This window comes from Phascolarctos cinereus, unplaced genomic scaffold, assembly GCF_003287225.1.
Source record: "Phascolarctos cinereus isolate Bilbo 61053 unplaced genomic scaffold, phaCin_HiC Scaffold_5;HRSCAF=322, whole genome shotgun sequence".
NCBI lineage: Eukaryota > Metazoa > Chordata > Mammalia > Diprotodontia > Phascolarctidae > Phascolarctos > Phascolarctos cinereus.
Genome location: NW_027555958.1, coordinates 10884992 through 10911091, shown reverse-complemented (window position 1 = coordinate 10911091; position 26100 = coordinate 10884992). Strand labels below are relative to the sequence as shown.

Sequence of the window (26100 nt, the reverse complement as noted above, 5' to 3'; positions counted from 1 at the left end):
TTCTTCATCGGAAAGCTGCCTGTCCATATCCTTTGACCATTTGTCAATTGGAGAATGACTTGTATTATAGATTTGAAAAAGTTCTTTATATATTTTAGATACGAAACGTTTATCTGATAAATTGTCTAAAACTTTCCCCCCAGTTTTCTACTCTCCTTCTAATCTTGGCTACGTTTCTTTTGTTTATACAAAAACCTTTTAATTTAATGTAATCAAAATTATCCATCTTATATCTCACTCTGCTCTCTGTCTCTTGTTTATCCTGAGTCTGGTAAACAATATGTTCCATGTTCTTCTAATTTCCTTGTAATATCTTTATATTTCAGTTATGTCTCCATTTCGATCTTGATAAGTGGTGTAAGATGTTGGTCTATGCCCAGTTTCTGCCATACTGCTTTCTAGTTTTTCCAGCAATTTTTACCAAATAATGAATTCTTTATCCCCAAAACTTAAGTCAGATATGAGGTTACTATGTTTATTTGGTACTGTAAATTGTATGTCTACCTCCATTGATCTCCCTTTCTATTCTTAGCCAGTACCAGATGGTTTTGATAATTACTGCCTTATAATATAGTTCGAGATCTAGTACTGCTAAAACTCTTCCTTAATTTAAATTTTTTTTTCATTAGTTCCTTTGATATTCTTGACTCTTTGTTCTTCCAAATGAATTTTATTACTTTTTCTAATTCAGTAAAATAAGTTTTTGGTGATTTAATTGGGGATGGCATTGAATATATAAATTAGTGTAGGTAAAATTAACTTTTAAAATCATAAAATCACTTCTTTAGTGCAATCAGCAGCATTCTCTAGGTGCTGATAAATTTGAATTGTAAGTCATTGTGTACTTTCAGCTCTGCAATGTGAGGCTCTAGGGTAGACCTTCCACTGACTGACTTGACTGCCTGATGTTGTTTGCATTACTTAAATTATTTAGAAAATGTAGTGCTTGGAGTTGCATGGCCTTTACAAGCCCTTCCAGGTATGTGATTCTGTATGGAGTCATTTTTCTATAAGACTGCTGTCAGATATATGAAGAGAGGGTGAAAGAAGAAGTGCTTGGAGTGAGTTCAAGATTGATGCTGGTTCAACAGGTTGACGACTTAGGTGATGAGACAAACTGATGCCATAACTGGACACAGTCTTTTGAAATTGAATTTCTTTCAGGAGTAAATGCCTCTTATGTGCCTAAGTTCAGCTGGCAATGAGTTGTTTCTTATTTTGAATGACCCTGGAACACTTTATAGTGGCTAGGAGTTATGTTTGAGATGGAACATGTTTTTGACGACATGTGCCTCTTAAAAGTGACCCAGATTTTTTCAGTGCTCTTATGCCTTTATCTTTCTTTATGGGAAGGAAGAGGAGGCTGCCAAATGGGCCAGGGAAGAAGAGGAAGCCCAGCGTCGGCTTGAGGAGAACCGACTGCGTATGGAAGAGGAGGCAGCCAGGCTGCGGCACGAGGAAGAGGAGCGGAAACGCAAGGAGCTGGAGCTGCAGCGGCAGAAGGAGCTGATGAGGCAGAGGCAGCAGCAGCAGGAAGCCTTGCGGCGCCTTCAGCAGCAGCAGCAGCAGCAGCAGCTGGCCCAAATGAAGGTGAGCTGTCCTTCCCCCAAGGAGATGAGGCCAAGGTTATGGCTTTACCGCCAAAGAGCTTCCATTTTAGGGGGGCAGATAGGAGGAAAGATTTCCTTCTCCAAAGGAATATGACAGAGGAGCAATGCTGGTTCCTTGGAGCTGCAGGGGTAGGAGTGGGACAGTACTCTCCTGAGAGAAATAGTCTGAGTCATGGGAATTTTAGGGACCTGTGCATAGACTAAATAGGTTGGAGGGAGCATTCTTTTAAAGAAGTAGTAGAAGAGTTATAGAAGTAGATAAGGGCCATATCATTAAAGAATGTGCACGTTGTTCTGTTGACATTGGGAACCCATTGAAGACTTTGGAGTAGGGTAATGAGGCATATAAAGGACTTTTCAGTGTCTTTTATATGACACATATTGCCCAAGATGGTCTGGAAAAGGGTAAGATGTGCCAGGGAGACTAGTTAGACTTCCACTAAGCTTATGGTGGTGACCCACTGGAGGGTTGTGGCACCGAGAATGAAAAGGAAAGGATTGCAACAGAAGACAGTACAGTTGGATATGTAGGGGCGAAGGGAAAGATCAAGGATTAAGGGCTTTCTCTCCCCTGAGTGGACAAGGAGAATGATTGTATCATTGATTTCGAAGGAAAGGTGCTGAGACTGTGACTGATGTCTAGCAGAGATTGGGGTTGAAGTTCAAGAGAGAATTCAAGGTTACAGATGTCAAATTTTGAATTCATCTCTTTTATAGAGGTGGGAATTGAAATGAGTAAGATAAGCTCTCCAGGGGAAGGAGGGAGAATTGGGGCGCCTTTGGAGGAAAAGTTGCTTTCTTCCAAAGAAGCCAAAGCATCTTTAAAAGACAATGTTTTTATCCATCATAAAGTGGTATGTGTCATTTTATAGATAGGGAAAAGGAAGAGATGGGGAGGGAATTGGGTGATGTGAGAAATGAGTGGAGGAATATGAAGGGGAAAATTTGAAGGCTCTGAACAAAGGGACATCTTTAGAAAAGAATGTGAGGCCAGTTGTACATTTACAGACTTGAGGGGGGATGTTAAACATTTGAAAAGTGGAAGACAGTGAAGACAAGATTGCTTCGAGGCCCTGAAGTTGACTCCCACAGGCCTTTTTTCTGATGAGGAAAAGTGCCTTGTACATGTTGTTGTGACAGATGAGATGGTGAAAATGGAGTGTAGTTTTGCCTCGTTAGCGATGGCCAGATTTACTCACACGTTTTTCACTTGGCTTTTGAAAAAAAATGAACAAAAGTGCATGATTGAATGCCTCATATTAGTAGCATCATAATATAGTAGGAAAAGTAGTTTCATGGATGTACGCAGGCCGCGCTTCCAGTCCCAGATTCCGACTCCCCAGTTGTGTAACCATAGGAAAGTCACTGAACTTATTTAACCTCCATTTTCTCACCTTTAAAATGGGTATGATAGTATTTTAGCTGCTTAAATTTTGGAACTATTTTGCAAACAGAAGGGCACCATGTCAGTGTGTGCTGCTATTACTACTGTTATGTGAACCTCAGTTTCCATAGATAGACAGACGGACAGACAGACAGATAGATAGATAGATAGATAGATAGATAGATAGATAGATAGATAGATATTAGTATGAATAATGTGTTCACAGCTACCTCACAGGCTGTTGGCAGAAAATCTCTTTTTAAACATTAAAGCATTATAATTCTAGATGTTTGTCATCTTACAACTTTTTTTCTGCTTTGAAAAATCAGAGTCAGCATTGTTTTTCTCAGTAGAATATGTGTTGTTTTCATCAGGGAAAGACAGAGGATTAAATGTAAATAGCTAGATTGTTGAGAGTGGTAATAAATCAAAGAATAGGTGTTCACCTGGCTGTTGTGTACCATTTTAGGATAGAAATAGTGGGTAAAAGGTATAGGTAGAAGGAAATCAGTTTGCAACTATCAATACACAACTCATTGCTTCTTATTCAAAATTTCAGCCTGACTCGTTGAAAATCTAGCTGTCAATTAACAAGTGTTTATTAAGACTCTACTACCGTGCTAGACTCTGGGCTACTAAGCCTAAAGTGAAGTATTTCCTGCCCCCAAAGAACTTCCATTCTCTGGGGTCTTTTTCTTTCTTGTCAGGACTGGTGCAGAGAAGCCTTCCCCAAGACCTCTTGACAGTCTCAGCTGCCTGACCAGCTTGTTTTTGATTTTACAACAATTGGAAACGCTTGGCCTGTCACTGGTTTGTGACACACAAACGAATGCGTCAGGTGTGTCTTACGTCAGACAGTCTGCTTTGGGCAGCTAGTGTAATGAGGAAGGATGAGAGGCAGCAGGGCTACATTATCCATTTTCTTCCATCTTTTCCATCTTCAGTTAAATGGATAGAATAGAAAGGCTTAGAGGACTTGGTACCCACCCCAGATAGGTGAGGAAAGAGAACCACAATGGAACGGAACCATCCAGTAGCTTTAAAAATTGAGTTCAGATCTGTAAATCTAGAGAAAGATGAGCTTGATTGTGATTGGCTGCATTGGATGTTTTATGCAAATTTATCAAAGGAAGCATTGCCACACAGACCCTTTAGGAGCTCTCCAAGAACAAGTCAGGCAGGGGCAGCTAGGTGACACAGTGGATAGAGCACCAGCCCTGAAGTCAGGAGGACCTGAGTTCAAATCTGGCCTCAGACCAAACACTTGACACTTAGAAGCTGTGTGGACCCTAAGCAAGTCACTTAACCCCAATTGCCTAAAAAAAGGCACCCCCCCCTTTTTTTAAAGTAGAGTTTACAACTGGCAGAGCATGGAAATACTCTAAACAGTTTTTCTAGACTGTAGCAAGGCCTTGTATAAATGCCTTTTTGGACACCGTCAAGAAATAGAGGCTAGATGATCATGCAGCTAGATAGATTAAGAGGAGAGGCAAGCAACTGGATCCCAAGAGTCTGGATTGCTTTTAGCAAAAGGCAGGGCTCTGCCCAAGTGATTTCTCCCCTTTAGGCTCAGTTTACTCGTCTGTAAAATTGGGATGGGGAGGCTAGATTAGATGATTGCTAAGTTCTCTTTCATTTATGATATTCTGTGACGCCAGTGGCCTGCCATTTGGGCCTCTTAGCTCTGTGCTCTGTCTTTTTAATCATTTTTTCAGTGATCTGGATAGAAGCATGTTGCTTGTGAAAGCTGGAAATGACACAAAGCCAGGATAGAAATAATATGGAATAGTGAGAAAAAAAAAAAACAAAGTCCTGTACTTCAGTTTACAAAATAACTCTTATCACTCCAGTGTAGAGGAGACTTGCCTTGATAGCATTTCTAGCATTTCATGTCTAAAAAGGCTAATGAGCTCTGAATGCAGATTGAACCTGAGTTGAAAAGTGATGGCAAAAAACATCCATTTTGATTTCTAATAAGAAATGAGATGTCTAGACAAAGGGAGACATTAGCCCTATAGTGTTTGTGCCTTTGGAAGATTATGTGATAAGTTGGGCTGTGTTTCATAGGATGGCAGTTGTGATGGCAAGAGAAACTAGAAATCATGTGATGTGAGGAAGAATTTTAGGAGCTGGTGACCTGAAGTATGTAAGAATGTTGTGTTCCAGTAGCAGAAATTCCTGGCAAAGAGGCCTCAGAGGACAGGATTAGGAGCAGCAAATAGAAGTTGTTACATTGAAATCTTAACTAAGAATAAGAGAAATTTCTGATAATTAAAATGCCTTGAAAAATGAAGCAGATTTCTTTGTGAAATAGTGAGCGCTTCATCACTTTGGGGTGGAAGGAAAGGTGAGGGCACAGCTTATCAGAATGACTTCAGAGAGATTCTGTCTTGACATGGGAGGTTGCGCTGCCAGTTCTAATGCTGTTCTCAGTTAGTGCAGGGCATAAAGTAGACCTGGCAAGATGCTTGTGTTGGATGTTCTGAGCCGTGATGTCTTGTCATCCTGTCTGAAATGCTCTCGTTTTATTTTTGCCCAGCTTCCGTCATCTTCCACGTGGGGCCAGCAGTCTAATTCTGGGGCCTGTCAGTCTCAGACAACACTATCGTTAGCAGAGATCCAAAAGCTAGAAGAAGAAAGAGAGCGGCAGGTTCGAGAAGAGGTGAGTCCTCCAAATGGAAGGAGCGCATTGGTCAGCCAGCTGTTGTGCCCTGTGCTGCAGACCTCTGGCAGAATCAGGTCTCAAAGTGCTACATGATTTCAGAATGTCTCCTTGATTGGTTGTAGGTTCGTGTCATTTCGATTTACAGTCTGCACATACAGGTATGGTGTGGCCTGCACGTAGTCCCCCAGCCTGTTTTCTGCACTATTAATGTATAGTTTGGGTACCAGAGGGCTCTTCTAGGCATTTGGGATTTGTCTGTTTGGACCCTGAGAGGCATTTCCCTGTAAAACCAGCGTCCTTAGAGTCTCTGGTTACCCCCACAGAAGTCCATTTTACCTCAAGAGTGGCAGAACTGTAGTCTTTAATTATAGCATTATGGAACCTAGCGTAGTTTATATTACTTCCATGAGAAGATGTATACAGAGGGATCCAGTTTGGGATGCTGAGAACAGCTTGTACAAAAGGAAGCTAGTATTCCTTCCCTCCAGAAGGGGATGGGCTGGCTGATGGTGCTCATGAGGTGTCCTGGAGACGTAGGTGGTGGTGGAGTAATCATTCCAGACCATATCTTATCTTGGGCTCCCGGCGGGCAGTCCAAGAAGGGAGAAGTGCAGTAGAAAACCTGTTTATGCCCACTGAATGTGGACCGTGTTTATGGGGGGGCAGGAAGTGGGACCTTTCTAAGCAGAGACCCCCGTCACCCAAGCCAGCTGTGGGCCAAGCTCTAGCACAGTTTGGAGAATGGCCTGCTTCACCAGAATGTCAGACCGCTTTATCCAGCGTCTTCTGTCTACAAAAAAGCCTTTCCTGTGTGCCGACTCTCCCCTTGGCAGCTCAGGCGCTCACATCCTAACAGCACGTTGTGACATTCTCTTGTCTCTCAGCTGTCCCATGCCTAGCTCTCGGTTTGAGACCACAGGGAGCATCATTGAACATGTTAACACGCCTTTTGAAGTAGGCATCGTTTTTCTCATTGAAATGACTGAGCTTCCTGTGGAGTCCTGCTTCTTTAGAACATTAGTAGCCTTCTAGGCCTAGGGTTAGAGGAGACCTCAGGCCATCTAAGCCAGTTTCCTCATTTCACAGAGGAGGATAAATGGAAGCCCAAAGGGAGTGGTTGTTTGAGGTGTGATGGGGACTTGGCTTTTTGGACTTCAATAGATGGGAATTTTATTTAGTGCCATCATTTTCTAGTCCCCATCAGACTATAAGAAACTTGAAGGGACAGAGAATCCAAGTAGAAAGAGGGATAGTGTCCTGTTAGTCTGTTTTTAGGGAAGATAGAAACATAGGCCTGCATTTGCCCCCCTTCACAAAAAAGAAGTCCACTTTTCAGGACAAGATCCAAAATTGAAAGCTAGACGGGACTGTAGAAGTCATCTGGTCCAAACTCCTGGTTTCATAGATGAGGAAACTGAGGCCCTTGTACAGGCTAAGTGACTTGCTTGAGTTCACACAGGTAGTTTTGTTTTTGTTTTTTGGTGAGGCAATTGGGGTTAAGTCACTTGCCCAGAGTCACACAGCTAAGTGAGTGTTATGTGTCTGAGGCAGGATTTGAACCCAAGTCCTCTTGACTCCAGGGCCAGTGCTCCATCCCCTGCACCACCTAGCTGCCCTCCAGTTCACACAGGTGGTGCCATTGGGACTAGCTTCTCTAAACCCAGTCCTCGTTTGACTGTAGTCCTGGGGGAATAAAGGTTGCATTAGAGGCACAAATACTGCAGATGAAGTGACACCGTAACTCATCTCATCAATGTGTATTCCTATCACCTGCACAGTTGACAAAAATGTCTATCTTTCTATTGAATTTGTGATTAGAAACAAAAAAGCTATGTGTGTGTCAGGGGAAAACCTCTTAAGAATTTTTTTTTTACATCTTCAATTTACGTTTTTTAAAATGATGACATTTTAAAGGTATATTGCTAATAAATACTGAACCTTTACCTTCCCATAGCATTTCTAAAAGTCTTTGCAATAGAAAGACATTGATGTGTCTGGCATGTTGGCAGTATCAACCATCCGTAGTTCACATACGCTGAAGAGAGACAACGGGGCACCTGAGTGTGGACACCACTTGTCTAATTCCAGAGCCAGCACTTTCCCCTTCATACCACAGGGAACTGAGCCTTTATGTATATCACTTACCACGTGCACGGCATTAGGCCAGAAGCTTTACAGTTTGTTCAGTCGTGTCTGACTCTTCGTGACCCTGTTTGGGTTTTTTTGTTGTTATTGTTGATTTATTCTTTTCACAAAAGTGGTTTGCCGTTTTCTTCTCCAGCTCATTTTACTGAGGCAACTGAGGAAAGTTGAGGAAGAGGAAACTGAGGCAATCAGGCTTAAGGTTCACACAGCTAGTGAGTGTCTGAGGATGTATTCCTGCCTCCAGGCCCAGCGCTCTATCCACTGTACCACCTAGCTGCCCCTCTTTTCTAATTAGGCTGGTTTTATCTGTCCCCTGAACTAGAGATTGGAGTATAGGGTTCTCTTCAGGAAAGACTAGTACCTCTGTTGTGAGGGCTGCCAAGGCCTTTTCGGGTCTGCTTTCTACCTTTGGGGTCCCCCTGATTCATCCACTGGTGTGAACATGTGGCTCCAGGAAGCTGTAGCGTGCACGGTGGCCACACCTCGGTAAGCCATTTGGGCAGATGGGCTAAACCAGGTTGAGGGTAACCAAGGGGTTTCAAACCCTTTGGTGAGTTCTGGGGTGTCTGCCCCGAGCATGTGAAGCCTTGCCCAGCAGAATGGGCAGCTGAGAACAGTTTGCTGCAATGGCTAAAGCAGGCGCTGTGGAGCACTCTGAGCTGGAATGCCATGAAGGTCACATCCACTGCATCCTGAGCCATCACCAGTCATCTTGATTTGGTATCACCACGGGACTTTGATGGACTTGGAAGAAAGAGTGAGGCCGATAATTTCACACAACTCTGTCTCACTTAAATCTGATTTATATGTGAATCAAAAGATATCTCCCTTCCCATTTTTACCTATCGCAGAAGTCCTGTCGCAACAGGCAAGTGATGAAGCAGCAGGTGAGGATGCACTGGGAGCTATAGTCACAACCCTGTATACAGCCCAGGCAGTAGAGTTATCTTTTCACTGGACTGAAGTAGCAGGGGATTCAGCGGCTCCTTGGGTGTCTGAGCACCCTTCTTGGCAGGAGGAAGTGGCTAAAAAAGGTGTCCTAAAAATTGTCTGCTTTACTTAACCCTGGCCTGCTTACTGTGGTAGGCAGAGATATGTACAAAAACTTCTGCAAAGATGATCTCACTCACCATTGGTACAACGAATGTGCGCATGCTTATGGACAACATGAAATTTAGTAGACCTGAAAGTTGACCAGCTTTTGTTGCTAGAGAACTCATCCAAATAGCAGCCCTGAGTGAAACGACGCTGGCAAATGAAGGCCAGGTTACCAAAGTCAGAGCTGTATACACGTGTTTCTGGAGTGGCCCCAATGATGGGGGAGCACCACGAGGCTGGCGTAGGTTTTACAATCAAAACTAATCTAGTCAACAAACTTGTATGCCTCCCCAAAGAAGTGAATGACAGTCTTGAGACAATGTGATTGCCACTTGCAGGAAAGAGCCATGAATTCATTAATGCCTATGCTCCCACCATGACCGACCCTGATGAGATCAAAGAAAAATTTTATGAAGACCTGAAGACCCTCATCAACAAACAGTGTGCCAAAAGAGGACAACCTTATAAATCTAGGTGACTTTAATTCTAGAGTCAGCACAGACTATGAGACATGGCAGGGAGTCCTTGGGAGGAATGGAGTTGGAAACAGCAACAGCAATGGCCACTTACTGCTGAAGACTTGTGCATCTCATGACCTTCTCATCACCCAAACTACCTTCTGTTTATCCAGTTGCAATAAAAATTCGGTTTTATGTTGGTAATAATAATCAACAAGATTTTATGATGCCCTGAGGGCTATTTATGGGCCAAAGACAAATGGTGCATCTCAGCTGTTCGGTGCTGAGAAGAGTCCCCACACTAATTAGTGATAAGGACATGATCCTGCAGAGATAGACTAAATACTTCTGTTCTCAACAGACCATCATCGATCGATGCTGAAACCACTGACTGTATATCTCAGGTTGGAATCATTCCCTTTCTAGCCAGATTTCCTACTGAAAAAGAGGGTTTGGCCTGGTACTGATTTTATTCCAGCCAAGATTTACAAGGCAAGGGAGTCCACTGCTCATATAAAAGCTGACTGAAATTTTCTGGATTTCGAGGCAAGAGGAAGTTATCCACCAGTAGTTTAAGGATTCTTCCATTTTCCATGTCTATAAAGGTAAAGGAAATTGGTTGTCCTGTGACCGCGGAGGTGGGGAGGTCTCTTGTGGTCATTGCTGGTGAGATTCTGCCGGAGTCCTCCTTGATAGGCTGATCCTTCACCTGGAAGACAGTCATCTGCCTGAGCCACTGTGCTTCAGAAAGGGCCGAGGAACAGTCAGTACAGTGTTTGCTGCCTGACGACTCCTGGAGAAATGCCAGGAGCAAAACAGAGGTTTGTACGCAGTGTTCATGGATCTCTGACCGAGGCCTTAGCTACTGTAGTCTTGTGGGTTTGTGGTTGCCTGGAGTCCATGAGTATTATACCTCAGTCCTAGTCTCTAGTGGAGTGGAACAAGGCTGTGTGCTTGTTCCCATGCTTTTTAGCATGGCATTTTAAGCAGTGCTGTCAGACACCTTTAATGAGGACAAACGTGGCATCAGGGTCAGCTGTCCCATTGATGGTCAGTTATCTAACTTGAAAAGACTACAGACCGAGACTAAAGTGGAGGGAAAGTTGGCATGTGATTTTTTTTGTTTGTTTGTTTGTTCACAGCTGACTATGCACTCAGTGCAGCCTCTGATCAGTTCTCTGCCACTTTTGCTAATTTTGGCTTAACAGTTAACACCAAGTTGCAGCTAGTGTTGCAGTGGATAGAGTGCCAGCCCTGGAGTCAGGAGGACCTGAGTTCAAATCTGGTCTCAGACACATAACACTCACTAGCTGTGTGACCCTGGGCAAGTCACTTAACCCCAGTTGCCTCACCAAAACAACAATAACACCACCACCACCAAAACACCACAGGTGTTCCGCCAGCCAGCATCACACCTTCCATTCGTGGCACCATTGGTTACAGCCAGTGGAGAAATTTAGAACACTGTGCATAATTACCTTGGCACTATACTTTCCAGAAATGTCCACGTAGATCATGAGGTTGATGCATGCGTTGCCAGAGCTAGCTCAGGGTTTGGGAGGCTCCAAATGAAAGCATGGGAGAGAAGAGACATTAGGCTGTCTACCAGACTGAAGGTCTACAGAGCCATTGTGCTGACCTCGTTGTTGTATGCCTGTGCAACCAGCACTCTGCCAGGAAACTGAATCACTTCCACTTGAATTGTCTTAAGAAGATTCTAAAGATCGCCTGATGGGATAAGGTACTAGACACTCAAGTCCTCTCTCAAGCTGAACTGCCAAGCATTCAAACTCTGCTGCACAACTTGTGTTTGCCTAAAAGACTGTTTTATGGAGAACTCACACAAGGCAGGTGCTCGCCTGGTGGTGAGAAGAAGCAAGACAAGGACACTTGCCAGGTCTCTCTGAAGAACTTTGAGCTTGATTGCGTAGCATGGCGTGCCCACGTCAAAGAAGCTGTTGAATGAAGCAGAATTGGAGCGGCTCAGAAGAGACTTGAGATGCACCAGTTGAGAAACATCTCCACTCCACATGCTCATACAGACTATTTGTGCCCGCTCTGTGGTAGAGCCTTCTGAGCTCAAGTTGTCTGATCAGCCACAGGCGGACACACTGTGCCCCGATGCCAGCATAATGATGTCCTTGTGGTCTTCTTGGAGAACAGAGGACAACAGCCAGCCAAGCTGGGCACCATAGAGTGTAGCTACAAAGAAAGAATTGTGGTTAAAACACTTGGAAGTTCAGAGGAGACAAAAACTATGAAAGGACCCAGTAGTTAAGCCTGTGACCTACAACATCTATGCAGAAATGTCCAGAGTTAGCAGCAAACAAGAGGGGCTGGACAACCAAATTGCAGAGAGGCAAATTTGACCTAGATATCGCTGAAACTTGGAATGAAATCCATGACTGGAATGCAGTACAACTCAAGATGAATACACCTTATTCAAAAGAAACAGGATAGGTAAAACTGGGGATGGGGTAGCATTCCAGATCAAGAATGTATTTTTTAAAGAAATCCAGGAATGAAGGTGGGAAAACATGGTGGAGAGCACGTGGGTGAACATCAGTGGAGGGAGAAATGGAAGGGATTTTGTCATCAGCACATATTACAGACCCATTTGGCAGCCAAAGAAAATGAGCTGAGTTTGGGGGATAGATTCCCAGGCTTGGCAAGGAGATGTGACACAGTAGTGAAGGGAACTTGCATTAGCCAGCGGGGCTTGAAAGCCACAAAAGCTAATGATGATGTGGCTGGCTTTATAATAATTTCATGCTTCCAGAACGTGGAAGACCGACAAAAGGGGAGGAACTGGTTGCTTAGATAGAAATGATGGGGACTTTTTGTGGGGTAGAAGGAGGGAAGTAATTACTTCTTCCTAGGGTCTATGTCAAATATATTGATTGTGTTATTTTCACAATCTCTTGTTCTGTTAATCTGAGTATTTTATATTTTTGTAAATATTAATTTCACATAAGTTATCAGTTTTGTTATGTATAATTTGGTTTTCCTCTCATCAAACTAGATGTTTGTTTTACTCATTTTCTTTTTAAAAAAATTTCTTTCATTTTTCAGTTCATTTCCCCCCACCCTCACCCCCTTTGACATGTTTTTAATCTCTTTGATTTTTTTAGGAATTTTAATTGGGTGGGGGGTTTTGGTATCTATTGGGTTTTGTTTTGTTTTGTTACACTTACAATTCATTGATCTTTCTTACTGATAAGGGGGCTTAGATAATTACATTTCCCCAAAAGACTTCTTTAGCTGGGTCCCCAACATTTCAATGTACTATTTCATTGTTGTTATTTTCTTAGAAATTTTCTTTTTTGATTCTGTGATTTGTCCTTTGACCTGCCAGTCCTTTAAGATTACATGTAGTCTCCAGTTTTAATTTTTTCTCAAAGGCCTTTTATTGAACATAATTTTTATTGCATTGTTATCAGTAAAGTATGTATTTAATATTTCTGGGTTTTTTTGTGCCCTAAAGCATTGTCAGTTATTAAAGGCACAATGCCCATCTAATATATATGTAAACTTTTTCCTTCTTATTTAGTAATCTCTAGCGATCTATCATATCTAACTTTTCTAAAGTTCTATTCAGTTCCCTTATTTGTTGTATATCTTTTGGTTGGGGGGTGGTGAGAGAGACAGAGATAGAGTTAGCTTTGTTAAGCACCTGCTGTGTGCCTGGTACTTACTAAGAAGTATTTGAGGATACAAAGAAAAGCAAAAAGACAAGCCCCATTCCCAGGGACCTTGTGGTTATGGACTTTTAGCTGAGACTTGGAGGCAGCCAGGCAGTCTAGGCATCGAGGCACTCTAGCCAGAGATCCAGGGAAGAGAGAGTTCCAGGAATAGAGGACAAAAAACACTCCAGAGTCAGGAGATGGAGTGTCATGTACAAGAACAGTGTTATTGGATCACAGCATGAAAGGGTAGTGAGTTGTAAGAAGACTGAAAAGGTAAATGAATTTGTTATCTGTGGCATCTTGAAGCAAGATCTAGCTTCCTCACTTACCTCCTTTTATCATGTCTTTTTAATTGAATCCTTTTATGAAGTCTCTGTCGTTTAAGTTCACCTGAAGTATATTAGGTTTTGCTCCTGCCACTTGACTCTTTGAAGTGTTTCTTGTAAATAATATATTTTTGTATTTTTTCTAATCCATTCCGCTATTCCATTTTTATCTTATGGATGAGTTCATCCCATTCACACTCATGATGATGAGTATTAATTGTGCTTCCTTTCATCCTGTCTTCTTGTACTTTTTTTTCTCTTGGCCCTTCACCGTACTCTTTACAAAGAAGGTGGTAAAAGAAAAAGGTGCTTGCTCAACACCAATGATCTATGATTGAAGCAGTCTGTTTCTCTTTTTTCTCCCTCTCTCCTTTGCTTTCCGTCTTTCTTTTTAAACCTCACTGTTCTCTTCTCTTCTCCTCTCCATCCCCCCTGCCTCCCCCCCACACACACTCTGTGACTTTGGAGTTTGTTTTCATCTTTTTCTGCCTATTTGCCTGTTGAGTATCATGTTTTTCTGTACCAAATTCTGTATGCATATTCTGACTTCCTTTATCTGATTCATATGAAAGTGAGGTTCGTGGAATGCTTATTTCTCCTCTCCTTTCTTCATGCGTATGTATTCTCTGTATCATATAGCTCTACTGTATGAGATAGCAAGTTTTCTTCAACAGTAAAATGTCTTTTTCCATTTCATTTCCTTCTTCAAATAGAGTATAACTGTCCGTTAAGGCCCCCCACCCAACTTTCTCTCTGACCCATATTTTAAGGGTTCTGAGAAGACATTTGCTTCTCCTATACCTTAATATTAGAATGTAAAGAATTCATCATCATACAGTCTTTTGCAGTTAATGAAATGTCTTGACCATTTTTTGTCTCTTGACTCTTTTATTTACATTTCAAAATTTTCTGTTCAGTTTTAGCCTTTTAAAGTTTGCACATTGCTTTGCAAACGTCACCTCATTTTATCCTCACAACAATCCTGGTTGGCAGATGTTATTATTATACCCATGCAGATGAGGAGACTGAGGTGTGTGTACACACACAGTGACTTGACCAGCTCAATAGTGCCTCTAGCCAGATTTAAATTCAGATCTTCCTGATTCCAGGTCTGGTACTCCAACCATTGTACCAGCTAAGCTGCTTCTTGGTTGTAAACCTTTGTCTTTTGCTTTTTGGAATATCACAGTCCCAGCTTTCTCTCCTTTATAGCTGCCATGTCCTATGTGTTTCTGGCTGTAGTGCCTTGGTATTTGAATGCTTTCTTTTTTGGGCTGCTTGCCACATTTTTTCTTTGACCTGAATGGTCTAGTTTTTGTCATAGTGTTCCTGGACATTCCATTTTTAAAAAAAATCGAGATTTTTCTAGTGGTCCTTTAATTCTCAGATTATTTCTCATTGTTTTCCAGGTATGTTGTTTTTTATAATAAATAGATGCTTCATATTTTCTCCTGTTTTTATTTTTCAATTATTTTACACATTTTTAGTATTTCTTATTTTCTTTGTTGGATTCATTGCTTTCTGTTTGGCTCATTCTTGTTTTCAGGGAATTCAGTTTTTGGGTAAGTTTCACTACCATCTCATCTAAGCTATTAATTCTCCTTGTCATTCTTTCCTTCTTGGCTGTTGTTTTCTTTAACATTACATTTTGTATTTCTTGTTTCATTTCTTCCAGGTACTCTTGTAGTCCTTGTGGACAGGATCTTCTTTTCTGTGAACATCTCTTTGGACTTGTGGAGTTAGTCTTTTCTTCTGAGTTTACCTCTTGGACTTCTCTCAGTCCAAGGTATTTCTCTGTTGTATTGAGCATCGTCTTATGTTACTCATATCTCAACCCAGTTCCTGAATTGGGGTTTTGTGTTTGGGTCAAACTTGGTTCCTTTCTCTCCTCTTGGAGGGTATGGTCTGGCACCCACTTGGACCTGGATGCAGAGCTCAAGATTGGGCCCCACCTTCTATAGGAATTCCTGGATTATGGTTGAGTTTCCTAGTGACTTAATTTAGAATTCAGCTTTGGTGCCGTTTTTGTGTCCTCAGAAAGCCCTGAACCTAACGTTGGGTTTGTGCCTGGCGGTGCCCCCACAGGCCCCAGTAAAGTGTTGTTGATTGTACTGGCGGGCCTCCTGCACAATCCCAGGTGCCGCCTGGCCCTTTCTCCTGCGATGGCTTGGGCCAGGGCCCAGTAGTCACTGGTCTGACTTTATCTCCTGTTGTAGTTCAGGTCAGGCTTTTGTGCCCTTGGTTAAGAGGGTAGGTTATAGTCCGGTGCATTTCTGTGTGCTGGTCTGGTCTTGTTTCATTAGAACCCTTGAGATGGGCCCTGGGCCCTGGTCTGTCTTCTTTGGTTGCTGGCATTGTGCTGGCTCTCAGTCCTGCTGTGGGACTTACCTGTTTGAGCTCTTTGCTGTTCTTCTACCCTAACTTGTTTCAATTCTTATCTTTAATGGGATTCAGGCAATATTTCTGTGTAATCCCAGACTGGATTAGGGAACTTTATAGCTATTTGGTCTTGGTTTTCTTCATCATTATCCTTTTTGAGGCATTAGAGCTTCATTGGGGTGTTTGGGGGGATCTAGGCTACTTAGGTAGAAATAAACTGACCCAGGTAGGAAATGGAGTAGATCAGAGCTTCTCTGCTCTGAGGATCATTACTGGGATCAGACCTGTGAGTGGCTGCTGCCTTTCCAGCCTGGGCAAGAAACCCAAGATGTGAAGGAACAGGTCATGCCAAACTAAACCTGTGTCTGCTTTTGACAAGATTACTAAATTGGGACATCAGTGCTGCTTTAGGTAGATTTTACCTAGATTTTCACAAAGTATACCACCCTTGTGGTGCAGGTCCCCATCACCTGGCCTGGCCTCTTTATCATACCTTGCTGGTTGATCTCCTTCATTCCAGTCTACTTATTATAGTCTGTTCCAGTGGCTCCCTATCACCTCCAGGATCAAATAAAATCCTCTTTTTAACTTCCAAAGCCTTTCCTAATTTGGTCTCTTTCTCCTTGTCTAGCCTTCTTACACCTTATTCCCTCTCATGTACTCTGCCACTACACTGCAGTGATGCTGGAGTCCTTGCTGTTTCATCTCCCAACTCCAAGCTTTTTCACTAGCTGTCTCCCATACCTGGCACGCTCTCTTTCCTCTTTTCTCCCTCCTGGTTTCCTTCAAGTCTCAGCTAAAATCCCGTCTTGTACAAAAAGCTTTCCCTAATCCTCCTGAAGCTCAGCACCTTTTTCTTGAGATTACTTCCTAATTTATTCTGGTTCTTTCTGATTTGTCCTGAGTTGTTTACATGTTGTCTCCCCCGTTAGAATGCAAGCTCCCTGAGAGTAAGGACGGTTTGTGTTTTGCCTTCCTTTTTATCTCCAGCATCAAAACCAGTAGAATGGTTGGACTCAGAGTAATCATTCCGTGATGGAGGCGGAGGCTAGAATATAGGTGACACTGCGTGAAGATGAATATCTTCAGCTAACATTTAGCCATTCCCTAGTTCATGTAAACTCCCTTTCTTTCTAGTTCTTTGCTACAATAAAAAGTGCTGCTGTAAAAAATTTGTTCACATGAGGCCTTTCGCTTCATCTCCGAGGTCTGTGTTAATCACTGGCTCTTCAAGGTGTGCACAATCCAGTGAATTGGACTAATTCACAGGCCCACCAACCTTGGATCAGTACCCATTCTACCACAGCCCCTCCAGCAATTTTCATTTTCCATTTTCTCAGCTCTGCCAGTCTGATGGGATGAAGTGGAACCTCAGATTTTTAAAAATTTTGAAATAATGTGTAGTGGTTGAAGGATTTGGGTTATTGGTATGATTATTGATAGCATAAGATGAATTTGGTAAGAATAAAAGTTTTACACTTGGACTCACAAAATCAGCCTCATGTAGGGTGAAGAAGGCATGGTCAGATAACAGCTTGGAAAAGATTGAGAGGTTTTAGAATTCAAGCTCAGCACGAATAAGTGTTGGGTGGTGCCTCAAAAAGCTGGTGGGATCTAGGACTTTCATGAAGTATAGCACAGCTTCCAGGAACAAGTAGGGGGTGATTCTCCCTCTGTCATGTGTCCCAGTCAGACCACTGCTGAAGTGTTGTGTTCAGTGCTGGTGCCATACTTGAAGACTGGCTTCGATAAGGTAGAGAATGTCCCAGAGCCAGACCCCAGAATTGGGAAGGGCTTTGACCCAATATTACGTAGCATCATTTGAAGGAACCAGGGTTATTTAGCCTATAAAAGAGAAGATTTTGGGGTTCATTGGTGGCTGCTTTCAAGTGTTTGAAAGCTCTCTTGTGGAAGGAGGAATAAACTTGCTTTGCTGGACCCTAAGGGTCCAACTGGGATTAAGGGGTAGAGGCTGCAAAAACGCAAGTTGAGATGTGATGCCATGTCTCACTTCTACCAGTGAGAGTCGTCTCACAATGGGACGGGCTGCCATTCAGGCTGAGGGTATGCTGCCACCCTTGGGGAATGTTGTAGTGGAGATTTCATGTGTAGCTTGGACTAGAAGTCTGTGGTTCTGTGATTCTGGGTTAGAACAAATTAAGTCTTGATGGTCATATCAATATTAGGAGAACCAGACTGTTGGTTTTCAAAAATCTGACAGGAATGGATAAAGCATCAGAAGAAGCACACCCCATACAGAGTATGGGTGAAATGGATGTCCGTCTTCAGGGAGGTTTTGTCTTCCTGGTGGGGTGCTTGTCTCTGGGAGCTTGTGCTTGGACCCCAATTTCTCCCTAGTCTCAGAAACACTGTCTCTGATGATCACTTCCCAGCCCAAGGACACTGCCTAGCAGTTACTCATGTGTGGGCCCCAGCGAGATCCTTATCTCTCTTCCTGGTCTAGCTACACAAAGCTGGGTGAGAGAGTGGTGGGCTTCTCAGGCCCCAGCCCTCAGATCATGTCTCTGGAAGCCTCCCAGTTCCTTAGTAAGTTCTTGTCTTGTGAGACAGCTTCCCCTTGTTGTAGCCCATTCTCTCATCAGGACAGAGGAAGAGGGGTGCCTTTCCAGCCCAAGGAGTTTTGTCCTTGGCCAGCCTAAGGACTCTTCCTTCTGCCAGACTCCCTGTCCGGTATACTCCCTATACTTTCTCATCGATAGCTCCCAAAGACAAGCACCCAAGCACCCCATCATTCCCAGTTTTTCCAGAACAACTTCTGAAATTGCTTTCTGATATTTGCCTGGAACTGTGATGGATGCGCTCACTGCAAAACCCAGGCAGCATGGTGTCTGCTTTGTTATCCCAGAAGAGAGTTGCTTTCTGCCTCTCATACTTTAAAGTTTCCCAGCTTTTAACATTTGCAGCAAATGTGCATAAATTGTAACAAAAGGGGAAACTGTTTAAAAATGTAGGCGGGGAAATCATGACTTCAGCCTTTCAGTGAGCATTCTAAGCAAATAAACTTCTATATTCGTCTCCTCTTCCTCTTTAGCCACTTCTGTCTAGAGAACTTTTTCCCTAGTAAATAAAGTGACTGTTGCACTTTACAACCCATAAAAGAGTGACCCGAGGTGAAGATTTGTGCCTTTGTGGGGGTGGGATGGGGTGGGGTTTGGTAACAATCTCTTAGAAATCAGCTTGCTAAAAGATTCCTTTTTCTGTTTGTAACAGCAAAGGCGACAGCAGAGGGAGTTGATGAAAGCCCTCCAGCAGCAGCAGCAGCAGCAGAAACTGTCTGGTTGGGGCAATATCAGCAAACCCGCAGGTACTGCTAAGTCCCTGTTAGAGATCCAGCAGGAGGAGGCCCGGCAAATGCAGAAGCAGCAGCAGCAGCACCAGCAGCCCAACAGGGTCCGAAATCCCCCGGTGAGCCCCCTGTCCTCAGCACTCACCCCACAGAAAGCCGCTCCATCTTCTTTCTGTTCTATCTGCCTCCTGGGCCTCTCTCTCCCCTTGTCATATTGCCAGACGTATTTGTTCTCGTTTCTCCCTAGCACTCTAACCTGCACACCAGCATCGGGAATTCTGTCTGGGGCTCTCTGAACACTAGCCCCCCTAGCCAGTGGGCATCAGACCTCGTTAGCAGTATCTGGAGCAACGCCGACACCAAAAACTCCAACCTGGGATTCTGGGATGATGCCGTGAAGGAGATGGGGCCGAGGAATTCCAACAAGAGCAAGAGCAGCACCAGCCTCAGGTAGGTGGGGGCCTGGGCGCCGCTTGGCTTCCCTCCCGGATCGCTGTCCTCCCTGTGATGCTTGCTCTTTAGACCTCAGGAGTGAGCGTCCATCCAGCTGGTGGTCTTGTCCAGAGGCCGTCTCTTGGTGGTCCCGGCCACAGATTCGTAGTTCTTTATGGCAGATTAGTTTGTCTGAGAAGTCTTTAGGGATAGATTTCAGGGAAGGGTCTTTGGTGGTTTGCTGTTGGCTGTGCAGCTCTTTGTCACAGCATGCTTTATCAAGGTATCACTTCCCGCTCCATTTTTCAAGTGAATTAGAAATCCACGGTCACCACATGACTTGTCAGGGTGGGATTTAAACTTGTTGAACATCGTTTGAAGAAAATGATCACAGGCTCACTCGCTTATTCTGGGCTTCAGATATTTATACCAGAGATCTTTGTTATCCTTACAAATATAAACCTTTCAAAATTTTTAAATTCTGTGGCTTAAAACATCACCACACCTTGTTACTCTGTGACTCAGCTGGTGTTGGGTCAGAGGGTGTCCTCGGGGTGCTGCCTGCTGTGAAACAATAGCCAGGCCTTCTCCAGTGGGATTCTCAGAATGTTCCAGGTGTCTGGAAGTCAGTCATGTCCAACTCTGTGTGACCCTGTGGACTTATCCATGAGGTTTTCTTGGCAGAGATACTGGAGTGGTTTACTGTTTCCTTCTCCGCTGTGTCCCCGTTTTACAGATGAGACATGGAGTCAAATAGGGCTTAAGTGACTTGCCCAGGGTCACGCAAGCAGGAAGCTTCCGGGGCCAGATTTGTTCAGACTGCCCAACACCAGATCCAGTGCTCTGTCCACTTCACCATCTAGCTGCATACCCTTTATTAAGGAGCTATTGAAATTTCTGCTGCTACGTTGTATGTGTGTGTATGTCTGTATGGATCTGTAGATATGCCCCTTCCTTCCTTCCTTCCTTGCTATCTATCTCCATCTATCTCTATTTCATCTTTGAAAGTAACAAGTTCCTAAATATCAAGTGATGTTTCTGTCCAGGATGAACAAGTCTGTGTGCCCACTTTTGCCTGGCACTGTTCTTTGTAGTGGCATATCATTGGTGTCATGCTTTTTTTCCCCTTTTCTTTCTTTAGCAGATCTATGAATTATATAAGCCTCTCTCCAACTTGGAAGTGAATTAAGTGAATACATTTGCTGGCATTATTCACTTGTCTTGAACCAGTTAAAATAGTGTCTGGGTGAAGGACTGATTTGAATCCTGTTGTATTTAGAAGTCTTTCTTCTTGAGAAATCTGAATCTGCTAGTTAGACCTTAAAGGGGCATAGAGAGTTGCCTCAGAACTGAAGCCTTTTGGACTGCTGTTGTAAGGAGGGCCCCCTCTGGGGACCTAGTCTGATGGGGCTGTCATTCAGCTCGTCCCCACGCCCTCCATCCAAGGCAGCCGGCTGTTGTTAGCTTTGTTTTGTGCTGGGCCTACGAGTATCTCTTTCTGGGAGTGTAACATCAGACTTCTCTTTGCTTTGCTTTAGTAGTAAGTCCGTAGGGGTTTCTAGCAGGCAGAATAAGAAGGTGGAGGAAGAGGAGAAGCTTCTGAAGCTCTTCCAGGGAGTTAACAAGGCCCAGGATGGATTCACCCAGTGGTGTGAGCAGATGCTTCACGCGCTGAACACGGCCAACAACTTAGACGGTAAGGAGCAATGAGGGAAGAGGAGGTATTGTGCGGGGGGCCAGGACACCCTAGGTGGGCGAGGGATGCCTCCTTTGGAAAATAAAGCAGGGGGGACAGAGTCATTGCTTTGTAGCCTAAGCCTCAGCAACACAGATGTTGGAACATATAAGTCCATACTTGTATCCATTTTGCCTCCTTCACATGGTCACTTGTCCCGTTATCGGTCATTTTTTCTCTTTGTGTTGCAGTTCCCACATTTGTCTCTTTCCTGAAGGAAGTGGAATCTCCTTATGAGGTACACGATTACATCAGGGCCTACTTAGGAGACACCTCGGAGGCCAAGGAGTTTGCCAAGCAGTTTCTTGAGCGCCGTGCCAAACAGAAAGCGAACCAGCAGCGGCAACAGCAGCAGCCGGTATGGGGCCTGATCACCTGCTAGGCATGGCTGTTTTGTGGTGACATTTCAAGCTGGATCATGTGCGGCCAGTCGAGAAGGAGAGGGCACGTCCTCCTTAGATGCGTGTTGGTTCTTGTGTCTGAGAGTCTGTAAGGAATGGAAAAGAGAAACAGTGCAGATAAAGATCTAGAAAAGGGGGCAGTTCAGGCAGTGCAGCTGAAAGGGAGTTGGATTGTGTGGACTGAAGATGGCCAGGCAGGCTAGTGCCCACTTCTGGAAGAGCTGGAGGACCAGCCAGAAGGGTCTGAACTTCCCTCTGCAGGGAATCCTGGGACTTCTGGCTGGCTGGGTTCATTGCCTCGGAGTCATCCTTCTTGACTTTGTGCTCTCCTCCACCCTCCTCGCCCCAGAGTCAGTTGACAGGTCTTCTGGATTCTCCCTCTCCATCGTCTCTGCCACAGCCCCAGCATTAGTTAAAGCTTCCATCTCTCCTTGCCCAGACTGAGAGAAAAGCTTCTGCATTCTTCTCTGATCCCATTATCCACATAGCTATCAAATTAATATTCCTTCAGTGGCCTCTGCTATAAAGTTCTTGAGAGCGGAGTTTATGTCTTCTCCCATCTGGCTCCCACCTGCCTTCCCAGAAGACCTTTCCTGATTCCTGTGCACACACCTCTCCCTTGATTGGTAGTACTGTCTGCCTGTTGGAATGACTCATCATTTTACTTCTCCGTGTCTGTACTGTGTCACCTGGTAGAAGGGGCTCCGGAAGCACAGGAATTTGGTTTTGGTTTGTTGCATTAAGTCATAGGCAGCCATTTGACTTTGTCACAGAGGAGTAACATGACCAGCTCTGTGTTAGGAAGGTGAAAGGAATGGATGGAAGGGCGGAGATTTTCCTGAAGATATTTGTTCCCGTCCACAGTAGGGAGAGCTTGAGAACAGGGTCCTGTGAGGGAAGAGAAACATAACACAAGGGTGAAAAAGAGAGGTGATCAACTGGTTTTTCCCCAGAGGCCAAGAAAAGCCTGAACTGCCCTGTCCTGCCCCACGTCCCTCACCTTGTCTGTCAGATCAGCAGAGGACGTATTGATGTTTGCTCTGCAGGGGCCGCTTGGTGGCCAGTAGGTCGAGAACCAAGACTAGAGTAAGGAAGACAGGAGTTCAGGTCCTGCCTCAGACAGTAACTGTGTGGTGTAGGCCAAGCCACTTCACCTCTACTTGCCTCCGTTTCCTTGTGTGTAAAACAGGGATGATACTAGCACCCCCCTCCCAGGATCAGATGGGATCATTGTAAAGTGCTCAGTCCAGTGCCTGGCATATAGTAGATTCTATGTGAACATCAGCTATTATTGTCATTATCGCTGTTATAATAATAATAATTATTATTTATCGTTATTATTCAGCACTGAATTGTGTCTCGTGAGATAGGTGAAGGAACACAAAGACATGGTCTCTGTCTTCTAGAGTCTTGTTGGGGAGAGAAGACTTGAAACTAGAACAAGATTGAAAGTGGCAGGTTGTCAGTTGGCGAGTTGTATCAGGGCAGTGTGAGAGGCCGGCCTTTGCCTGGGGCACACCTGCCACTGAGGGGGCAGCTGTCGGGGGCCATGCACCTCACCGCCGAGCCTGCCCCGGGGGAGCGTGGGCTCGTGCCTCACTCTCACTGGCCACGTGCGCTCCTCTTGCAGGACTCTGTGTGGGCCGTGAACCACAGCACACTTCACTCGGTGTTTCAGACCAGCCAGAGTAACAACCAGCAAACGAACTTTGAGGCCGTGCAGAGCGGCAAGAAGAAGAAGAAGCAGAAGATGGTCCGAGCGGACCCCAGCTTATTAGGTGAGTGTTATGCGAGAGGCGGACCAGAGCTCTGAGAAGCGCAGCCTTGTTTTTCAAGAAGAGAAAAATGCACTGTGCCCAGTGACATTTACTACATGCAGCAACCAGCTAGGCAGTCTTTACAGACTGTGGCTCTTGGGAATATGTAAAAGTAACTGCTGTTTTTGGAGAGATTGCTTTACATTTTCAGAGTGAATGTCATGTTCTTCCTGTCCTGTCCCACCCCCCCCCAAAAAAATCAGGTTGGTTCATTGAAGCTAACTACAGTGGTATCAGCAGAATACTAGAATAATTCTAGAGGGAAAGATATGTAAGGATGGAGAATTCTGTCCAGGCATATGTAACGGTCTTGCAAACTGAAGCTCGGAAAGTATATGTGTTGGGGTGGGGTTATCGGGAGGCCCCTAGTTTACTCGAAGGGGACCAAAATGACATCACGTCGAGGTCAGCGTACAGTGTGTCTAGCTGTGGCCGATGAGACCAGCGCGAGCTCAGAAGGCTCTACCATGGGTCAGGCGCAGATAACCTGCTGGAACGCTGGGGACAGAGACATCTCTGAATTGGCGCGTTGCCCGGTTCTTGGAGCTGCTGCCGTTCTGCTTTGCTCATAGAGCACAGTGCCTTCTCTGGTGCTGGCACGCCATCCTGGGCAGTTGGGTGCCAGCGTCTCCCATGGCTCACAAGGGTCGAAGGAGAGAAGGGAAAATATCAGAGGGTTGTTGCCAAGAAGGTTCATTGTGTCTGTGAAAAGTAAGCTTTTAAGTTTGTTACTTTTCTTGTAGGGGGCTGCTAGGTGGAGCCATAGTGCATTAGAACACTGGCCCTGGAGCCCAAAAGACCTTTCTGCCTGAGTTCAAATCCGGCCTCAGACATTTACTAGCTGTGTGACCCTGGGCAAGTCACGTCACCCTGTTTGCCTCAGTTTCCTCATCTGTAAAATGAGCTGGAGAAGGAAATGGCAAACCATTTTGGTATATTTGTGCCCCGTGCCTCCCCCCTTCCCCCAAAACAAAACAAAAACAACCCGCAAGGGGTAACGGAGTGAGGCATGACTGAAAAATTAAACATTTAGGCCAGTTTGCTTATTCTTATAAGTTAACTAATTTCTAGCTGACCTCAGAGTCAGGAATGCCTTAGTCTCAGCCCTGCTTCTGCCCCATATTAGCTCTGTGACTGAGGCCAGTCCTTTAGCCTCATACTCAGCTCCCTGCCATCTCTAAATCATAGAAGGTCATCACAACTACCCTGTAATCCATTGAGCATTGAATGAGGTCCCTTCCTGGCTCCCTGGTAAGACCTTTATTTCCTTTTCTTCCATTTCTCATGGGGACACATGTGGATCTTTTAAAGAAGTAAATTACTTCCTTGACTGAGTTCTATGATGAATAGCAAGAAAAATTAATAGATTATAAAACAAAAAAACCTTCATTCTGTAAAGGATGTGGCCCCCTCTGCAGTGAATGAGTTTCTGAAAAGCACTGGCTGAGTGGACTGGATTTTTTTTAAAAATAAAAGTCATCACCAGAGGGAGTCCTTGCAGTTTTAGAAATGAAAACTTGGTCTAATTTCCAGCATAATCCATTCTTCCAGTTTCTATAAATCTCTTATCAAATGTCTGCTATTAGCCAGCATGTTTGCTTTTATACAGACAGCATGTATTTTGTGTGTGTGTGTGTGTGTTTGTTTCCCTAGAAGGCAGTGTGCTATGATGGAGCAAAGCCCAGAACCTGGTTTGCATACTGTTTCTTTCACTGTGGGGACAAGTTTGCATATCTGTAAAATCAGGTTGATAGATTGTTGTAGCTTTAAAATCCATGTGCTTCACGACATGTGTTTGTCATTCAAAAGAAGGGTGATTTCATTGGTAGATGTCGCTGCCAGCCGTTCCCTCATCCTTCTGCAGCCTGCTTTGAAAAACGGCTTTGTGGGTCACAGATCAGAAAGAGCAGCGTTTCTTGGTGCTCAGCCTTTTGTGGACGAACCACTGGGAATACAAGTGACTGGGCCAGGTTCTAGCAGATGAGATTTTTATTCCTAGCTTTGAACTGAGCCATGGCATCATTGATGGAAGTCCTCTCCCTAGTGGCACAGAGCGTAGCCCTCTGCCACCTTCTTGTCCTGGGAAACCAACAACCCAGTGTGCTGGAGGCCTGCTTTGAGGTGTCTGAAGCTGATGAGTGTCAAGCTACCCAACTGCCTTCTCTCCTCCCCATGATATGTGATTTTCTAGAATTGCAGTTTAGGTAGTTTCAACATGGCTTTAATCGATGCAGAATTTCACGAGACCTTAATGTATTCAAATGTGTTCCTGTCCTGTTACTCTACAATGTCTCTTAAACTGTGGGGCGCAACAAAGGAGAGGGTGCTGCTAGGTGGTACAGTGAATAGAGAGCCAGCCCTGGAGTCAGGAGGACCTGAGTTCAAATTTGGCCTCAGACGCTTGACACTCACTAGCTGTGTGACCCTGGGCAAGTCACTTAATTCCAGGAATTAAGTATGAGTATATGTGAAGGTGTATATCTTCCCAGGAGAAAGTTAGAAGGTTTCATTTTTCATAGTCTGTTTAGTCTTTGGGTTCTCCTCCTCATCTGCCAGCTAACCTGTGATTTAAGGGGGAACCTATAGTGTGCACTGTAGCTGTTCAGCCGTCTCATTGGAAAAGAGAAGGGCTGTGCCGTCAGCGGCCTACTGAATTT

General features: G+C 44.3%; 1 protein-coding gene across 10 annotated transcripts in view; it reads left to right on the top strand.

Moving 5' to 3' along the window:
* Positions 1–26100, top strand: part of GIGYF2 (GRB10 interacting GYF protein 2) — a 162318-nt gene that overhangs the window by 131927 nt on the left and 4291 nt on the right. For 8 of the 10 annotated variants that reach the window (XR_013486773.1, XM_078154640.1, XM_078154638.1 and 5 more), the window contains 7 exons: positions 1354–1590; positions 5534–5656; positions 18983–19177; positions 19306–19508; positions 21029–21186; positions 21417–21583; positions 23257–23404. Coding sequence is in view for 9 of the 10 variants with exons in the window: in XM_078154640.1 (XP_078010766.1) it covers positions 1354–1590; positions 5534–5656; positions 18983–19177; positions 19306–19508; positions 21029–21186; positions 21417–21583; positions 23257–23404 (1231 nt within the window). In the remaining variant the exon portion in view is untranslated. The remainder of the gene's footprint in view (positions 1–1353; positions 1591–5533; positions 5657–18982; positions 19178–19305; positions 19509–21028; positions 21187–21416; positions 21584–23256; positions 23405–26100) is intronic. The other 2 variants (XM_020972094.2, XM_078154636.1) reach the window with 1 other exon arrangement.